At 43.5% G+C, this 16,240-nt stretch overlaps 1 protein-coding gene across 2 annotated transcripts in view; it reads left to right on the forward strand.

The window, feature by feature from the left end:
- The window catches only part of TTBK2 (tau tubulin kinase 2), a 216,241-nt gene that overhangs the window by 29,213 nt on the left and 170,788 nt on the right, over positions 1-16,240 (forward strand). For both annotated transcript variants that reach the window (XM_084629924.1, XM_084629925.1), the window contains exon 2: positions 11,913-12,072. In XM_084629924.1, coding sequence (XP_084486050.1) covers positions 12,004-12,072 — 69 coding nt within the window. In that variant the 5' untranslated portion in view covers positions 11,913-12,003. The remainder of the gene's footprint in view (positions 1-11,912; positions 12,073-16,240) is intronic.

Consider the following 16,240-nt stretch of genomic DNA (forward strand, 5'->3'; position numbering starts at 1 on the left):
GTAGGCCCAGTTGTCACAACAGACCCCAGGAATGCTTACAAACCCTTGCATCTCTTCTCTGATCCAAAATGATAGTGCCAGTTGCCTCGATCTAGGGGAGAAACATGCATGGGTGATCTACAGGCACAAGGCCTTTGGACCACACAATAACACGGATGCACATCCGTGTGCTAGAACTTGGGGCATTGCATAGAACTTGCGAGTCCTTTCTCCATCACATTTGAGGATAGTCTGTCCAAATAATAATGGATAATACAACCACTTGGTTCTACAACAACAAACAGGGTGAGGCAAGATCTTCCCCACTATGTTGAGATGTGGTTAGACTGTGGAACTCGTGCATCAGATGCCAAATCTCCCTCTCAACAGTATGTTTACGTGGTCTGCAGAACAGCATAGCAGATAATCTGAGTAAACATTTCTCATCCAGTTACAAGTGGGAGATCAAGGACTCTATCCTGCATAACATCTCTTTGAGTTATGGTTATCCGTGGATAGACATATTTGTGACACAAAACAAGAAGTGTCAGATTTTCTGCTGGGGGTAGGGGAACCCAGACTCCCTGCTTGATATCCTCTTAATCTCTTGGTCAGGAATCCTGATGTACATTTACCCACAGGTCCTGTTGGCTCCCAGAGTGCTCTGCAAGATCAGAGAGGACTCACCCAAGCTAATATCAATAGCTCTGTGTGTGACCAAGGCAGGTTTGGTTCCCAGATATTCTGTTGACCTGCCAGCCAAGGACCTTGTCTCTGCTTCTGGACCTGCTATCACAGAATGAAGGGAAGCGGAGATTATACATCCAGATCTGTAGTTCTTTTATCTAACATCTTGGCCACCGGATGCATATCAAAGGTAGAGCAATCATGCTCCTTGTCTGTCTGGAATATCTTAGTGAACAGTAGGAAAGATCCTTTAAGACAAACTTACCTAGTGAAATGGATGATGCCTTCCTGCTGGTGTCTCCAAAAGTCCCTGTCTCTGCAAGAAGCTTGTGTGTCTGAGATCTTAGAGTCAGACTATTGGCTTGACTTGAAACAGCATAACATGTCATTTAGCTCCATCAGGTTCTCCTTGTGGCTATTTCTGCTCATCCTCCAGTGGATAGACATACCATTTTTTTCATCTAGCTGTGATCAGATTTTTGAAAAGTCTTGCTAAGGTGTTCTCACCTATTAAAGAACAAATCCCACCATGGGACTGTAACTTGGTTTTCTTGGCACTGAGAAGCCTACTCTTCAAACTGACGGTGTTAAAAACATCATTCCTGGTTGCTATTGCCTCTCTGAATGTCAGAGAAATCAAAGCTTTAATGACTGGCTCTCCTTATATACCATCTTTTATCCAGACAAGATGTCTCTGAGGACACCTGCTAAGTTCTTGCCAAAGGCAATCACAGAGTTTCATCTGAACCAGCAAATTAACCTACCTACATTTTTTTTCCTAACCTTCACGCTACCAAAGTAGAGGCTACACTGCACTCTGTAAACGTCAGGCATGCCCTGACATTTTATCTGCAAGGAACAAACCCTTTTAGATCTTTGCCGGGATTTCTTTGTCGCCATCACAGAGAGAGGATGAAAGTCAAAACCATCTCATCTCAGAAACTATAGAGGTGGACTTTTGATAGTGTGAGAACTTATGAGGTGGGCAAAGTAAACCTTCCTACCACACTGAGTTCTCTCCCTTAGCAGCGTCATTGAAGAATATGTATATTCTGAATATTACATATAAAGCAGCCAGTTGGGGTTCTGGTCACATGTTTGACACATTAAGTTGTTACTGAAGCCTTACAATCAGATACTGCATTTGGCAAGGCTGTTTTACAGTTTTTGTTCTCTTAAGATTCTGAGCTCTCACCTCCATTGCAGTGATCCACGGCTTAGGAGTCAGCACTAGTGGAAAGTGCACATGGACAACGCAGCTCAAAGAACTCCAGTTACTGTACTTGTAAGTAATTTTCCTATGTGGAATGTGTGGTAGATGGCCATATCAAAAAGCCCCAGAGTTTCTGGTTAGGACTCTGAGCTGGGACCAGAACAGCTGGAGCACATTATCCTCCAAGGAAATCAGCCTGGAGCATACATCGAAGAGGAGATCAGGAGTTGACTGCTGGGTGTGGATGCAAAGCCAAATAGATACACCGAAGACTTGTCTAAAGGAACTGTTAGTGTGCTGCAAGCTGAGATGTAAATTTACCTCATACTAGCCTGCTCGCTAGCTGTCAGTATGGACCCTGCTGTTGCATGCTAAAATTTCCCTAGTGTGCTTTAATTCACCTCTTCTTTTTCAGGGACTTCCTGTAAACCTCCCACCTCTCCCCCGCCATTACAGGGGTGTGTGTTTCCCATGTCTCCTTCCCCTATACCAGGCTCTTCTATTCCAGGTTCTTTGATATATAAACAGTTACAGAGGTGGTTGAAGCTCCTGGGTGTGGTAACCAGATGCAGGGGACTCTGTGTATTCTCTGTTTTCCCCACTCTGGTTTTCAGATTTTCATTAAAATCAATAGTATTCTGCCCACTGTTGCCTGGAAAGTTTCCTGAAAAATTGGAATAGATTGGATGTGGTGGTCAAAAATTATCGTGTTATATCCAACAAACAGAAATGCTGCCAAGTTGAGTGTAGAACCTCACTTCACTGGGCCAACCAGTCCACAGCTGCAATCCTCTATCTGTGTACTATGAGGTCTTCACTGCCAAAGGTCACATGGAGCTGTGGAGAAATCTTCCAGATTAGTTGATTTTTTTTCTTTTTTTTCCCCCCTTGAGAGAAACACAGATTACTTAAGAGGCTTGTCCAAGAGCTTATCATTTGTGGCTGTGTTGGATCAATGTATTTTCCCAAAAAGCTTAGCCATCAGCATTCCTTAACTGAAAAGGCTGGGAGAACATGTGTTCCCCTGCTTGGACAATTGACAGATAAAGTAATACAAATAAATAGTAGTACTAGTAAGGACAGTACGTGGTAGAGTATAAAAACATCAATCTCTTTGGAGTTCCAAGGGTTCATGATAAATGACTCAGTCTCTGACTTTTATCTCCAACAGAATTGACTCCTCCAATGTGTAAAATGGTTATGAATGTAAGAAATTTTATTCTGATTACATGGTCCCAGCTCTGAACCATTAGAAGTTGTTACATTTTCATTGGCTGATTGGCCCTTTTTCGATGACGCAACCATGCATCTTTGGACTCCTGGTGTTTACATCATGTTTTGATAACGCTTAACCCTTCTCTTATGCTGCATGTTTTCGAAGAGCTCTACAAATATTAGTTATTGTAATACTGTTTATTTTAGGAACTGGTAAAATTGGCCTATGCTTCAAATGTTGGAAAGTGCATGCTCAGTGTAAACAAACAAAGAAGTGGTTTCTTTATAGTAAGCTTCCATGGGAGATAAGTTAGTTCAATTTTTATCATACAGTTTTTATTCTATCCTCTTCTAGCTTAGTTTAGGTTTGTAGATAACAATACACAGAATCATAGCTTCCTGGCCAGTAAGATTTATTGTTTTTTGGGCTGTCGATTAATCGCAATTAACTCATGTGATTAACTCAAAAAAATGAATCTTGATTAATCGCACTGTTAAACAATAGAATACCAATTGAAATTTATTAAATATTTTTGGATGTTCTTCTACATTTTCAAATATATTGATTTCTCTTACAACACACAATACAAAGTGTAAGTGCTCACTTTATATTATCTTTATTACAAATATTTGCACTGTAAAAATGATAAACAAAAGAAATAGTATTTTTCGGTTCACAAATACTGTAGTGCAATCTCTTTATCGTGAAAGTGCAATTTACAAACGCAGATTTTTTTTGTTACATAATTGCACTCAAAAACAAAACAATGTAAAACTTTAGAGCCTAAAAGTTCACTCAGTCCTACTTCTTGTTCAGCCAATCACTAAGACAAACAAGTTTGTTTACATTGATGAGAGGTGTTCCTGCCTGCTTCTTATTTCCAGTGTCACTGAAAGTGAGAACAGGCTTTTGTATGTCACTTTTCTAGCCGGCATTGCAAGATATTTACATGTCAGATACGCTAAACATTCGTATGTCCCTTCATGCTTGGGCCACCATTCCAGAGGACATACTTCGATGCTGATGATGCTCATTAAAAAAATAATGCATTAATTAAATTTGTGGCTGAACTCCTTGGGGGAGAATTGTATGCTGCCTCCTCTGTTTTACCCACATTCTATCATATATTTCATGTTATAGTAGTCTCAGATGATGACCCAGCACATGTTTGTTTTAAGAACACTTTCACAGCAGATTTGATAAAATGCAAAGAGGTACCAATGTGAGATTTCTAAAAATAGCTACAGCACTTGATCCAAGGTTTAAGGATCTGAAGTAAAATCTGAAAGGGATGAAGTGTGGCGCATGCTTTCAGAAGTCTTAAAAGAGCAACACTCTGATGCGGAAACTACAGAACCCGAACCACCAAAAAAGAAAATCAACCTTCTGCTGGTGGCATCTGACTCAGACGATGAAAATCAACATATCAGTCTGCTTTGGATTTTTATCAAGCAGAATTTGTCTTCAGCATGGACACATGTCCTCTGGAATGGTGGTTGAAGCATGAAGGGACATATGAATCTCTAACGCATCTGGCATGTAAATATCTTGCGATGCTGGCTACAAGCCTGTTCTCACTTTCAAGTGACATTGTAAACAAGAATCGGGCAGCATTATTTCCTGCAAATTGTAACCAAACTTGTTTGTCTGATTGATTGGCTGAAGCAGGACTGAGTGGACTTGTAGGCTCTAAAGTTTTACATAATTTTATTTTTGAATGCAGTTATTTTTTGTACATAATTCTACATTTGTAAGTTCAGCTTTCATGATAAAGAGATTGCACTACAGTACTTGTATTAGGTGAATTGAAAAATACTATTTCTTGTTTACAGTGCAAATATTTGTAATAAAAAATAGGGCTGTCAATTAACTGCTGTTTAACGCCTGTGATTAACGCACTGCACAATTAATGCGTTAATTTTTTTTTAATGCGTGTTAATCGCAGACCTGTGGGCGGGAGGGCAGCATGAGCTGTTCCAAAAAACCTGGCTGGTCAGGCACAGTAACACAAGCCTCCACCAGAGGGCGGGAAGAAGAGGCTACAGAAAGTAAGGTAGTTCTCATGCCCTGGTTTTTAAAGTCTAAAAACAGGATGACCAGGGGCTTGCCAGAGCGGGCCACCCACCTTTGCAGATCTCATCCGAACTGCCCTCCCCATGCCACCTGCATCTGGGGCTGAACCCTCCCCCCGTGTCACCCAGATTGGGACTGACCACCATCCCAAGCTCAGGGGCATCATCCCAAACTTTATGCCTCCTCGGGCTGGGGCTGACCTCTTCCCCTCCCCCTCCCCCCCCTCCCCCCCCCAGCCTGAGCCGTGTGCCGTCCAGAGCCTCGTGCCACCCAGAGGTGGGGCTGCCCCCCTGCCTGAGCCCCATGCCCTCCCCCCCCCCTCCCGTGCTGCCCAGGGCTGGGACTGAGCTCAGGGGCTGACCCCCCTGCCCGAGCCCTCTGCTGTCCGCAGCTGGGGCTGACTCCGCCTCCCCACTCTACACTTCCCAAGACTGGGGCTCAGTCTCTTCCCCTCCCCCCCCCCGAGTCAAGTGCTGCCCACAGCTGAGGCTGATCCCCCTTTCCCCCTCCAGCTCCGCGCCTCCACCGGCTGAGGCTGATCATCTCCCCCACCCATCCCCAGCTCTGCACCTCTCAAGGGTCAGCTCTGAAGCCAGCACTGCCCACCAGCAGCAAATTTCTCCCCTTTCCTGCTGGCAGGCATTGCTGGCTTCAGCTGATTCCCAGGCAGTAGCCACCTCTGCTCTGCTCTGCGTCTTGCAGGTGGGACAAATGCCCAGTTTTGGCAAAGAAGTACAGACTGGCAGGACAGAGCTGAAAAAGGGGACTGTCCTGACCAAAACAGGAAGTATCTACACCCTAGCCAGCCCGTGCCCTATTGTTCCCGGCCGACCCCTCGTTCTCGGGACCAACCCCCATGCATCATGCTGCTCGCTCTGGGGGTACCCCATAGAGAACATGGCCTGGCGAGCTCAGTCACCCTGCACCAGCCTCTCCTCCCCTGCAGTATGATGAGTCCCTGATGTAAAATCCACCCTCCCTTGCAAACAAGGGCTCACTCAGCTGAAGGGAGCCCACCTAGCTCAGTAAAAGGAGGTGAGCCTGGTGAGCCCAGTACCAGAAACCACCGTTCCAGAAGCAGCAGCAAATCACCTTCGTCACCCTCCTCCTGCACAAGTCACTGCTTACTTCCCCGCTCCCCCCGTCCTCCCCCTACACTGAATGCTTGTTTGTCTGAGTGATTGGCTGAACAAGAAGTGGGACTCAGTGGACTCGTAGGCTCTAAAGTTTTACGTTTTATTGTTAAGTGCAGTTATTTTTTACATAATTCTACAGTTGTAAGCTCAACTTTCACAATAAAGAGATTGCACTACAGTACTTCAATGAGGTGAATTGAAGTTTTTTTGCAGTACAAATGTTTGTGATAAAAATAAATATAAAGTGATCACTGTATACTTTGTATTCTGTGTTGTAATTGAAATCAATATATTTGAAAATGTAGAAAATATCAAAAATATTTAAATAAATGGTATTCTATTGTTTAATTGCGATTAATTTTTTAATTGCTTGACAGCCCACATTTTTGTTCTGTTTTGTCCTTTAGGTGATTTTGGGGATCAATAAGTAATTATGTTAGTCTGTTTGATTTGGAAGTAACTCTTGGTTGTCAGTAAATCCAGATTCAGTTTTGTGTGTGTGTGTTTTTTGTATTTGAGCAAGCAGTTGACTCTGTGTCAAGCAGAACTCAGAACCTAAATTCTTTAGAACAGCAGTTTGCAACCTTGGGGAAGGGGTACATAAAAGTTTCTAAGAGATTGTAGCAAGCCTTCTCACTTGCTCAAAATTGGTCTGGCCACCACTCTGTCGTGAACAAGGGGAGAGGCCGAGCTAAATTTGAGTGAGTGGCATTGGTGCTTGGGGTCACAACACTATCTATCACTTTTTGATGCTGAAATTGAGAAATACTGCCCTGAAAACTTTTTCGATATTAAGGTGTGTGCTTTTAAATCCTAGCCTGTGCACAGTTAGACAGCAGGATCAAAGGACTAATTTATTTAAAGTAGAATCCTCTGTATTGGAATCAGTGTATTAATGGCCCCAGTTCAATCTAGATTACAGGGGAAGGTCCCGCTTTGTAAGGGGAAGAGAGGGACTCCAAGGTTGTTTTGTTTTTTTTTAAAGGTTGGGGGGCATGATTCTAAAAAGGGTTTGAGAACTCCTGCTTTAGAAGGATTCCTTCTGTGTTTTTTTGGAACATTCTGTTGCTGAATTCTATTTCAAACTGGAAATTGTGTGGCGGCTTCAAGTGTATATTGTGCTTTCTTGTGGTTTTTTGTCCTTTAAATTAATGCTGTTGTTTTGATACTAAATTCAATGTATTTAGCATTGTCCTCAAACTGTGAAAGTGCTACAGACTCTTGTAGTGACAACATTAACTGTAATGCAGAAGTTGCCAAAAAGGGAAGCTGGAGGTTTTGGCAGCTGAATAGGAGACAGTTGGAGCTTTTTGCACCTGGGAATCTGTGGGTTGTGATCTGGGTTTTTGGCACCCATGAGCTTGAGGAAAGAAGACACAAGATTGCATTAACTATGTTTTGTTCTCATTTGGAAGGTTTTCTTCACAACCGTTAAGGTTTGTAATTCAGGGTTAAAATATAATACTAAAATCAGGACCACTATGATGATGATATAATAAAGATGTATATCCTACCTTTTGGAATGACTAATGCAGTTCTGGTTACAAAAGGTGGATGGAAATCTTGAGTCGTTATGCAAAGAGGTTATGCACATTGCATTTTTGTACAAATTCATGTATCCCAAGTTAAATTTATTATGCAGTCTAAATAGTGTGTTAGAGGAAAGTTGTTGTTCGTTGCATAGTCATATGTTGCATTGCATTTGGCTCATTCACTTACAAGATTTAGCAGGTCTTATTATAGTTCAATAGAATTTTAATACTGAAGAGTGTTATTGCTAGGGCCCTACCAAATTCACAGTCCATTTTGCTCAGTGGGCGTCTAATTTGAGAAGAAATTAATGGAGCGCTGTCCCTTTTATGACATTATGACAAGTTCTCTCTGCCCAGCCCTGACCTGTTTAATCCTTGTCTACATTATGGAGCTTTTTTTTTTTTTTAATATTAAAAGTCCATTGTTTGTAACACTGGTTAGCAACATTGGAGCCTTAGTACAAATGACTCTCTGGCTCTGTCATCCATTTTCAGCATAAAGAAAAGGAGTACTTGTGGCACCGTAGAGACTAACCAATTTATTTGAGCATAAGTTTTCGTGAGCTACAGCTCACTTCATCGGATGCATAAAGTGGAAAATACAGTGAGGAGATTTATATACACACAGACCATGAAAAAATGGGTGTTTATCATACACATTGTAAGGAGAGTGATCACTTAAGATGAGCTATTACTAGCAGGAGAGTGGGGAGGGGGGAGAAACTTCAAAAGGTTTTCCCCTCCCCACTCTCCTGCTGGTAATAGCTCATCTTAAGTGATCACTCTCCTTACAATGTATATGATAAACACCCATTTTTTCATGGTGTATATAAATCTCCTCACTGTATTTTCCACTTTATGCATCCGATGAAGTGAGCTGTAGCTCACGAAAGCTTATGCTCAAATAAATTGGTTAGTCTCTAAGGTGCCACAAGTACTCCTTTTCTTTTTGCAAATACAGACTAACACAGCTGCTACTCTGAAACCTGTCATTTTTCAGCATAGCTTCAGTATGACCTTTTCTAATAGGGGGGTAAAAAATTTACTGGCATTACTTTAAGGGTGTAATAATACAAGATTAAATCATTGTGTGGGGATACTTCCTAATTTTCCTGTGTAGGTGAAGCATTAGACTTGTTTAGAGTAGGTTTAACTGACAGTGCTGAAAGCAAAAACTCCATGCTAGGGTCTCAAGGTTGCTTGTACAAGTACAGTTGAAACCATGTTAGAAGTGGTAGAAAATTTTTGTAAAAGGTTCCTAATGTAGACAAGGCTACTGGGGCTGTTTGAAAAGATCAGTTGAATCAGGGAGATGGTGTGCATTTTTAAAAGTTTATTACACAATTACCTACCAAGAAAACCAGTCTCACAAATTGGGAAAGGATGAAATTATGGGTGTGGGTGGAAAAAACTTCCCATTGTATGATTTGAGGGTATATGTCTCCACAATTTTTTCAGAGTTGTGCAAATTCTTACTCCTGAGGGCATGTTGAGCCAAAAAATGAAACATTCTACGCACAATATTTTAAAATTTTGCAAGTTTTATTTGTCAATAAATAAATGCAGAGGCTCCAGCATGCCAGTGGGGAGCACATGCCACATGACTGTATGAAGGTGGGAGATCACATTGCAGCCTCCACACCCCCGAGACACGGACTCAGTGGTGAGGCTGCACTCAACTCCGACACAGCACAAGGCCTGGGCCTACCCCAGAAACACCCTGGGACCCTGCCCCTCTGCACTAGGTACACCAGGTGTGGGGCAGGCAGGATCCAACTGTGGAAGGGCTCAGGGTGGGAGGATTCTGTGTGGGACAGTCTGGATGCAGGCAGCTCAGTGGGGGGTGGGGTGGTGGTGGTCCTAGGTGTGGGAGGATCTGGATGCACAGAGGCTTGTTGGGGGGTTCCAGATGCAGGGGCAATGGGACTCTGCAGAGGCTTCCAGGTGCAAGTGGTTGGGGCTCAGCAGAGGGAGCTGGTTGTGGGGGTCTCTGCAGGGGGGTCCGGGAGCTGGGGGCATGGGGCTTGGTGGGGTAGGGGTCTGGGTGCAGCTACTTGGGAGTTGGTGGTATGAGGATCTGAGTGTAGGGGTGCAGGGGGGGTGGGGCTCTGGAGAAAGGGGGTCTGGGTGCAGGGGGGCTCCAGGTGCAGGGGTTGAGGTTCAGTGGGGTGGGATTCGGGTATGGAGGGCTAGGGGGGTTCTGGGTGTACGGAGTGAGGCTTGGTGGGCATGTCTGGGTCTGGGAGGTCTGAATGCATGGGGGTTGGGTGGATGGGTGAGCAGCTCCCCTGCACAATGACCCCTCCCCTTGCAGCTGAGGAGTGATGGGGCCGGAAGCAGGGGAGGATGCTGAGCTTTTCTGCAGCAGGGGGAGTTTCTGGGGGTGGATCTGACACAGGCCCAGGTACTCCTTACAGGGGAAGAGGAAGTCCCATCTTCTCCTGCCTCCAGCCCAGCCAGGACTAGCAGCTGATTCCGGCTCAGGGTAGAAGCCACTGGCTGGGGTATCCCTGCAGTGATTTACCTCTTCATGGATTACTCCAGGTGCCTGAAACAATGTACCTGTACAGCTAGGGAGTGGTGCATGACTGCTCTTGCAGCTTCCCTTTGCTTCCCTGTAAGAAAATCATTTTTTCTGCAGGGAAGCAAAGAAATCTCTGGGGGACATGAATTCTGCCCACGTGCAGTGGTGCAGAATTTCCCCGGGAGTAAAATTCTAAGCTGTAATGAACAGGGAAGGGGTTTAAAAAATTCCATCTTTTTTTCTGTAACCTTTGAAAAAATTCTCTTGCCAAACCATAGTAGCAGCAAATGTGGGAACTGGCCCTCACTTGCCCATTCATCTGAATGAGGCATTAACTTCAAAGCCTAATTGGGAACATTACCATTGTTCTATTAAGGACAAAGAAACAAAAAATCAAAACTTCAGACAAATACTAAGTTAAATGTGCACAACAACAACGTGTTAAAACAATCCTAAAATATATATAGGAGTGGCAAATTTAGACTAGGAAATAGGTTGTGCTTAAAAAATGTAAACATAATTTTGCACCTCAGGTAGACACAGGGGTTGTGTACAAAGGAAAGTAATACTGGTATAAGCTAAGGTGTGAATTTAAACCACAGAACTATATTGGTATAACTCCCCATGTTGACACAGTTATTCTGATTATAAGAGGGCCTTTTTGTTTTAGCTTATAGCTGATCTTTGGAAGAGTTTAAACTAAACAAAAAAATGTGATTCTTATTCTGAAATAAGTGTGCCCACTGCGGGAGTTAAGCTGGTATAGCTATACTATAATTGTGTAGACAAGCCCATAATTTATGAACTTTAAAAACATATTAGCTCATCATGGTTGATCAGATGGGAAACCATTGATTTCATTGGGAATTGGACTGGGCTCCAAGATACCACATTTATATCACTGTATAAAAATCTAAGATAGATAAGATCACCAAAAGTCAATAAATTCATAAATTAAACTGGCTGCCTTGTTCATGCTTAGAATTTTTTCATACTTGTATTTTTCTGGCTAACTGTGCAGTTTAATTTGTACTGTTAAATCATAATTTTATATACACAAACACACCATCAGGCATAATATACATGATGTCCAACAGTGTAGAACCGTAACTTCTTAATTTTAATTTTAGATTCTTTAATTTCCCCAATTCTTTTGTGTGCGACTTTTAATTGTGCAACTTTAAAGTTACATTTAAATGCAATTTGTTTGCATCTAATGGTGATTTATAGCCATTTCGAACTCCCAGTATATTCTGATTGCTAACAGAATATAACTTTTGTTTTCGGCTCTTGGCTCCCTTAAAATGGTTTCTGTCCATTAAATATCATTTTAGAGGTAGACTTAGGTTAGTTCCAGGTAGAGCTGGCTAAAATCCATTTGTAAAAAAAAAATAGGGATTTTTTTTTTAATCAAACTTCTGTTAATTGGAAGTTTTCTAAATTTAGTTTTTCTACATCAGAATGGCCTAGCTCAAGTCTGTTAGATTAGGAATGCTTTTGGGGCCCATGCATTAATTAATGACACCTGATGTGCTGCTATTTGTTTCTCTAGCCTCAGGTTAAATGGAATCCACCTCTGGGAGCTGGATGATTGGTACTGACAGAGACTCATCATAGCAGCTCCACCACATCTGGAGATTGCAATGAGTGGGGGAGGGGAGCAGCCAGACATCCTCAGTGTGGGAATCTTGGTCAAAGAAAGATGGAAAGTGGTGAGTATGTCTTGCTTTCATTTCTTCAATTAAAAAAAAAAAAAAAGATCTTTGAGGTGGTTTTTGCTTAGTACCAAAATGTATATTTATCTGCCCGTACCAAATTCCTCATAAGTCTGATGCCCTTCCCTTTTATTGGACTTCTTCACTAATGCTTGCACTGCACTATCACAAAGCCCCAGCCTCTAATGGAAAATACACTAAAGTACCTGATCTCATTTTAAAATGAAGTTCAGTTTTGCATGGATTTAAGAGGTTTTCCCTGGTTATTAGGATCTGAAAAAGCTTGTTTAAACCCAACTGCAAAAACCATTTATGACCAAAGGGCCAGATTCTGATCTCAGTAAAAAAGGTTTAAATCCTGAGTGAACTCCGGTTACCTCTGTTGTTTTAATGGCGTTTAACTGTTACTGAACACAGAAAGTGGTAATAAATTCATAGTTACTTTAAAATCCATCATGGAAAAATATTTCCAACAGTCTGTGTCCAGTCCACACTGATTAGGAAAAGTACCTTAAATCTCAGTTAGGCTGATTCTGGTTTTATAACCAAGTTCTGTCTAACACAGATTGTTAACCCAGTATATGTAAATGGGGCCTAAGATACAGCCTTTGGAAAACAAATACATTTAACATTGTAAAGAAGCATTGTTAAGAAAGAGAGCAATTTAATGTATAGGATGTATCTAGCAGTAGTTTTAAATCGGAGCACATTCTATAAAAGAGTGTGGCCTGCCTCAATTCCCCCGTTGGTGAGGCAACAATGAGGTCACTTCAACTGTCTGGTCAAAGAGAAGACAAACACTGTACTTTACAGCAGTATATCTCCCTTTAATAAAACCTTCCGGAAGGAGTACTTGTATGGTGGTTTTATAGGCTCTTATTTTAAAGCGCAGACAAAACTTAATAGTCCCAAAACAAAAGTATCTGGGTTCTAGCAGCAGCTCCTTCTGCTGTAAGGCATTAGGCTTCTTTACTCCCTAGAGCAGTGGTTTTCAAACTTTATTTCTGGGGACCCAGTTGAAGAAAATATTTGATGCCCGCAACCCAGCAGAGCTGAGGATGAGGGGTTTGGGGTGTGGGAGGGGTTCAGGGCTGGGGCAGAGGGTTGGGGTGCAGGGGTGAGGGCTGTGGTGTGGGTCTGGGAATGAGGGGTTCAGGGTATGGGAGGGGGCTCTGGGCTGGGGCAGGGGGTTCGGGGGTGGGGGTGTAGGCTCTGGGGTGGCACCAGGGATGAGGAGTTTGGGGTGCAGGAAGGGATTCCAGGTTTGGGAGGATGCAGGGCTGGGGCAGAGGATTGGGGTGCAGGGTTGGGGCGTGGACTTATATCTGGCGGCTCCCAGTCAGCGGTGCAGCTGGGGTGCAGAGGCATGCTTCCCGTCTGTCCTGGCACTGCGGACTGCGCCGTGCCCCAGAAGCGGCCAGGAGCAGGTCCAGCTTGTAGGTGGAGGCATGCAAGTGGCTTTGCATGACTCTCACCTGCAGGCAAACCCACCCCCGCCCCCCCCATCCCCAGTTCCCATTGGCCGGCCAATGATTTTTTAGGGGGGGGCAGGGGAGGAAGTGTCCCCAGTTCAATGCTCAGGGCGAGGGCAGCGCGCGGAGCCCCTTGGCCCCCACTGCAGGCCACTTCCAGGGTGCAGCGTGGTGTCGAAACAGGAAGGCACGAGCCTTCCTTAGCTGGGCAGCACCGCCAATGGGACTTTTAATATCCCGGTCTGTGGTGCTGACCAGAGTGACCCAGCGCCTGACATGTCGTGACCCAGTACTGGGTTGCCGCTCAAAGTTTGAAAAATGCTGTCCTGGAGAGTTTTTGCAGTATTACCCCTGCTTGTTTAGGGTCTTTCATAGGCCACCCTGCCTGGAGAGTTTTGTAATCAGCTCACTGTTCCTGCTTTAAGAGCACAGTTTCTGCCTGGCTTAATCTCCCTAGGAGCTCCTCTTCTCCAGAGCTTCCTTTCTCCAGAGGAGCCTTGTCTTTAGCTCAGGTCTCCCAAGCCTTTTATTAGGCCCAGGAGCTCGTTACTTAACTGCCTTCGAGCCACTTAGTTAATCCCCAGGTGGATCCTTTCCTTCAGCCTGCCACAGGTAGTCTGGGCATCTGACCCACCCCTTAAAGGCCAGTCCTGTGACACAGATATAATTATGAGATAGGGACTGCCTAAAGCTCTAAAGTTTCTTGTGGGCGGCAACTCCCTGTAGCTGCTAATGTTCATGTTTTGGGGTAGGAAATTCAGCTAATTTACTCTTTGCACTCAGGATTTCCCTGCAAAATGTGCCAGTGAAAAGGGCAGTGAGGGCAAATTTCAGAATTACCAAACTCCTTGTGATGTAGAATCCTTCACTTGACTACTAGGAACTGACTTTTTTTTGCTGTGCGAATGCAGTTTTTAATTTTTAAAAATTGTACTTCCATGAGGTGGAGGGAAGCCTGTTTTTTACATTTATAGTTGCAATATAAATGCTGTTCCTGATTTTTTCGGGGGGAGGCCAGGGGAGGAAGTGTCCCCAGTTCAATGCTTTTCTTTCCCTTGGGAAAATCCCAGAATTTGTTGCCTGAAATAATTCATTGTGTGTCTCTAAACATGTAGAAAATGATACATCTGGGAGTTAGGTAAAAATCTGCAGTAGAAGTACATTTTATCAGAATTTTTGATGACTGTATTTTGCTCTTTTTAATCACATAGAGTAGTCACAAACATATGTGTAATCCAGCAGCAAAAACCTATGTTAATTCAGAGTTCAGGTTGCTTGTTAGTGTGTTGTCCACTTGCAAAAAGTTGAGTTGAGCAAACCCCGAATTTCTAAAAGCCAGGGCATGGCCAATCTTACCGCTGCATATCCTGGTTTTCAGACATTTTAATTCTGCTCAACTCAGCTTTCTGCAAGAGGATGACACCACCAAACAAACTTAACTCTGCATTAGTGTGGTTCTTTTCTGGTTCAAACATTTAGGAAATTAATGGCAAAGATATATTGTTGGTAGGAGTTAGTAATCTTATACGTATCGTGTCCTGCAATTTGCATAGTGAGCCGGCCAACCCCCTCTTCCTTCCCCCTCTCCCATCCCTCCCCCTAATCAGCTGGGCCACACCAGCCCTGTTTCGGCATATCTTTCCAGCCATGCCCCTTCCATTTCTCTTCATTCCCCCCTCCAACCTGGCCCCTTTCCCACTACTGTACCCACCCCCACCCCCTGCCTTAAGCTGGAAATGCATCTTCCTGAAGTCTTTACTCCCTGATATACAAGTTGTTTCTGTTGCAGTTATTCCCCCATCCCACTCACAATAACCCAACTCACACAGAGAGTCTGTTACAGCCTGTTACAGTGGAATGGTATTCCTGGTTGTGTTTCAGAATGGTTGGAAGGTGGAGTTTGTGTCAGAGCCAGCAAGAGAAATCGGACATGGTTTCTGTTCCAAAATACTGACAGTTTTATCTTTGACAGAAAGTTCCTCTGACACCTATCCAATAGACTACATATGTGAAAAACAGCGAGGTGTCAGAGCTTATAATTTTTCTGTGACACACTACACATTTTTTGGTCAACCATGAACACTCCAAGTTCCCGATTTAATGTTCTTCCAACACTTATTAATGACTTTCACATTGACACTGTACAATCAGTTATGCAGACATTCAGCCATATCACAGTAAACAATAGCATTTCCTAAATACAAATCTGTGATGTGGTCCCAATCTGCACTCATACACCGTGTGAGGTGTACAGCCAGATCATATCTGCCTAAGGGAATCACAGCAACATCTGGTAGATCACAATGTCTTAAGTCACTGGTTATGTGCTGCAGAGTGGGCAAAACATGATGCCAACACGAGCCACCTCTTTCTGCCCAAAGCAGGCCGTAGTCCATAATCTCCATGTTTTAGTGTACTCCTTGCTGTTCTGCAAACTTCTGCAATCTCGTGATCCAAGAATCATCCAGAATCCACATGTTGGCAACCTTGTCAGCACACACATTTCTTTTCCCTCAGAGAACAAGGGACCTGCACTGTCAGTTCCAAATCTACGTGTTATATGTCTTTGGAAACATCACATTAATCTGCCCTTTGATCAGGAAGTAGCCACTTGCCCTCCCCTTCTCCTCCCTCCAGGGCGAGTAAAATAATATTCTCAAACAACCAATTCAAATTCTGCCTACCAGCTGCCG

This window comes from Lepidochelys olivacea (assembly GCF_965140295.1).
Source record: "Lepidochelys olivacea isolate rLepOli2 genome assembly, chromosome: 6".
NCBI classification, from domain to species: domain Eukaryota; kingdom Metazoa; phylum Chordata; order Testudines; family Cheloniidae; genus Lepidochelys; species Lepidochelys olivacea.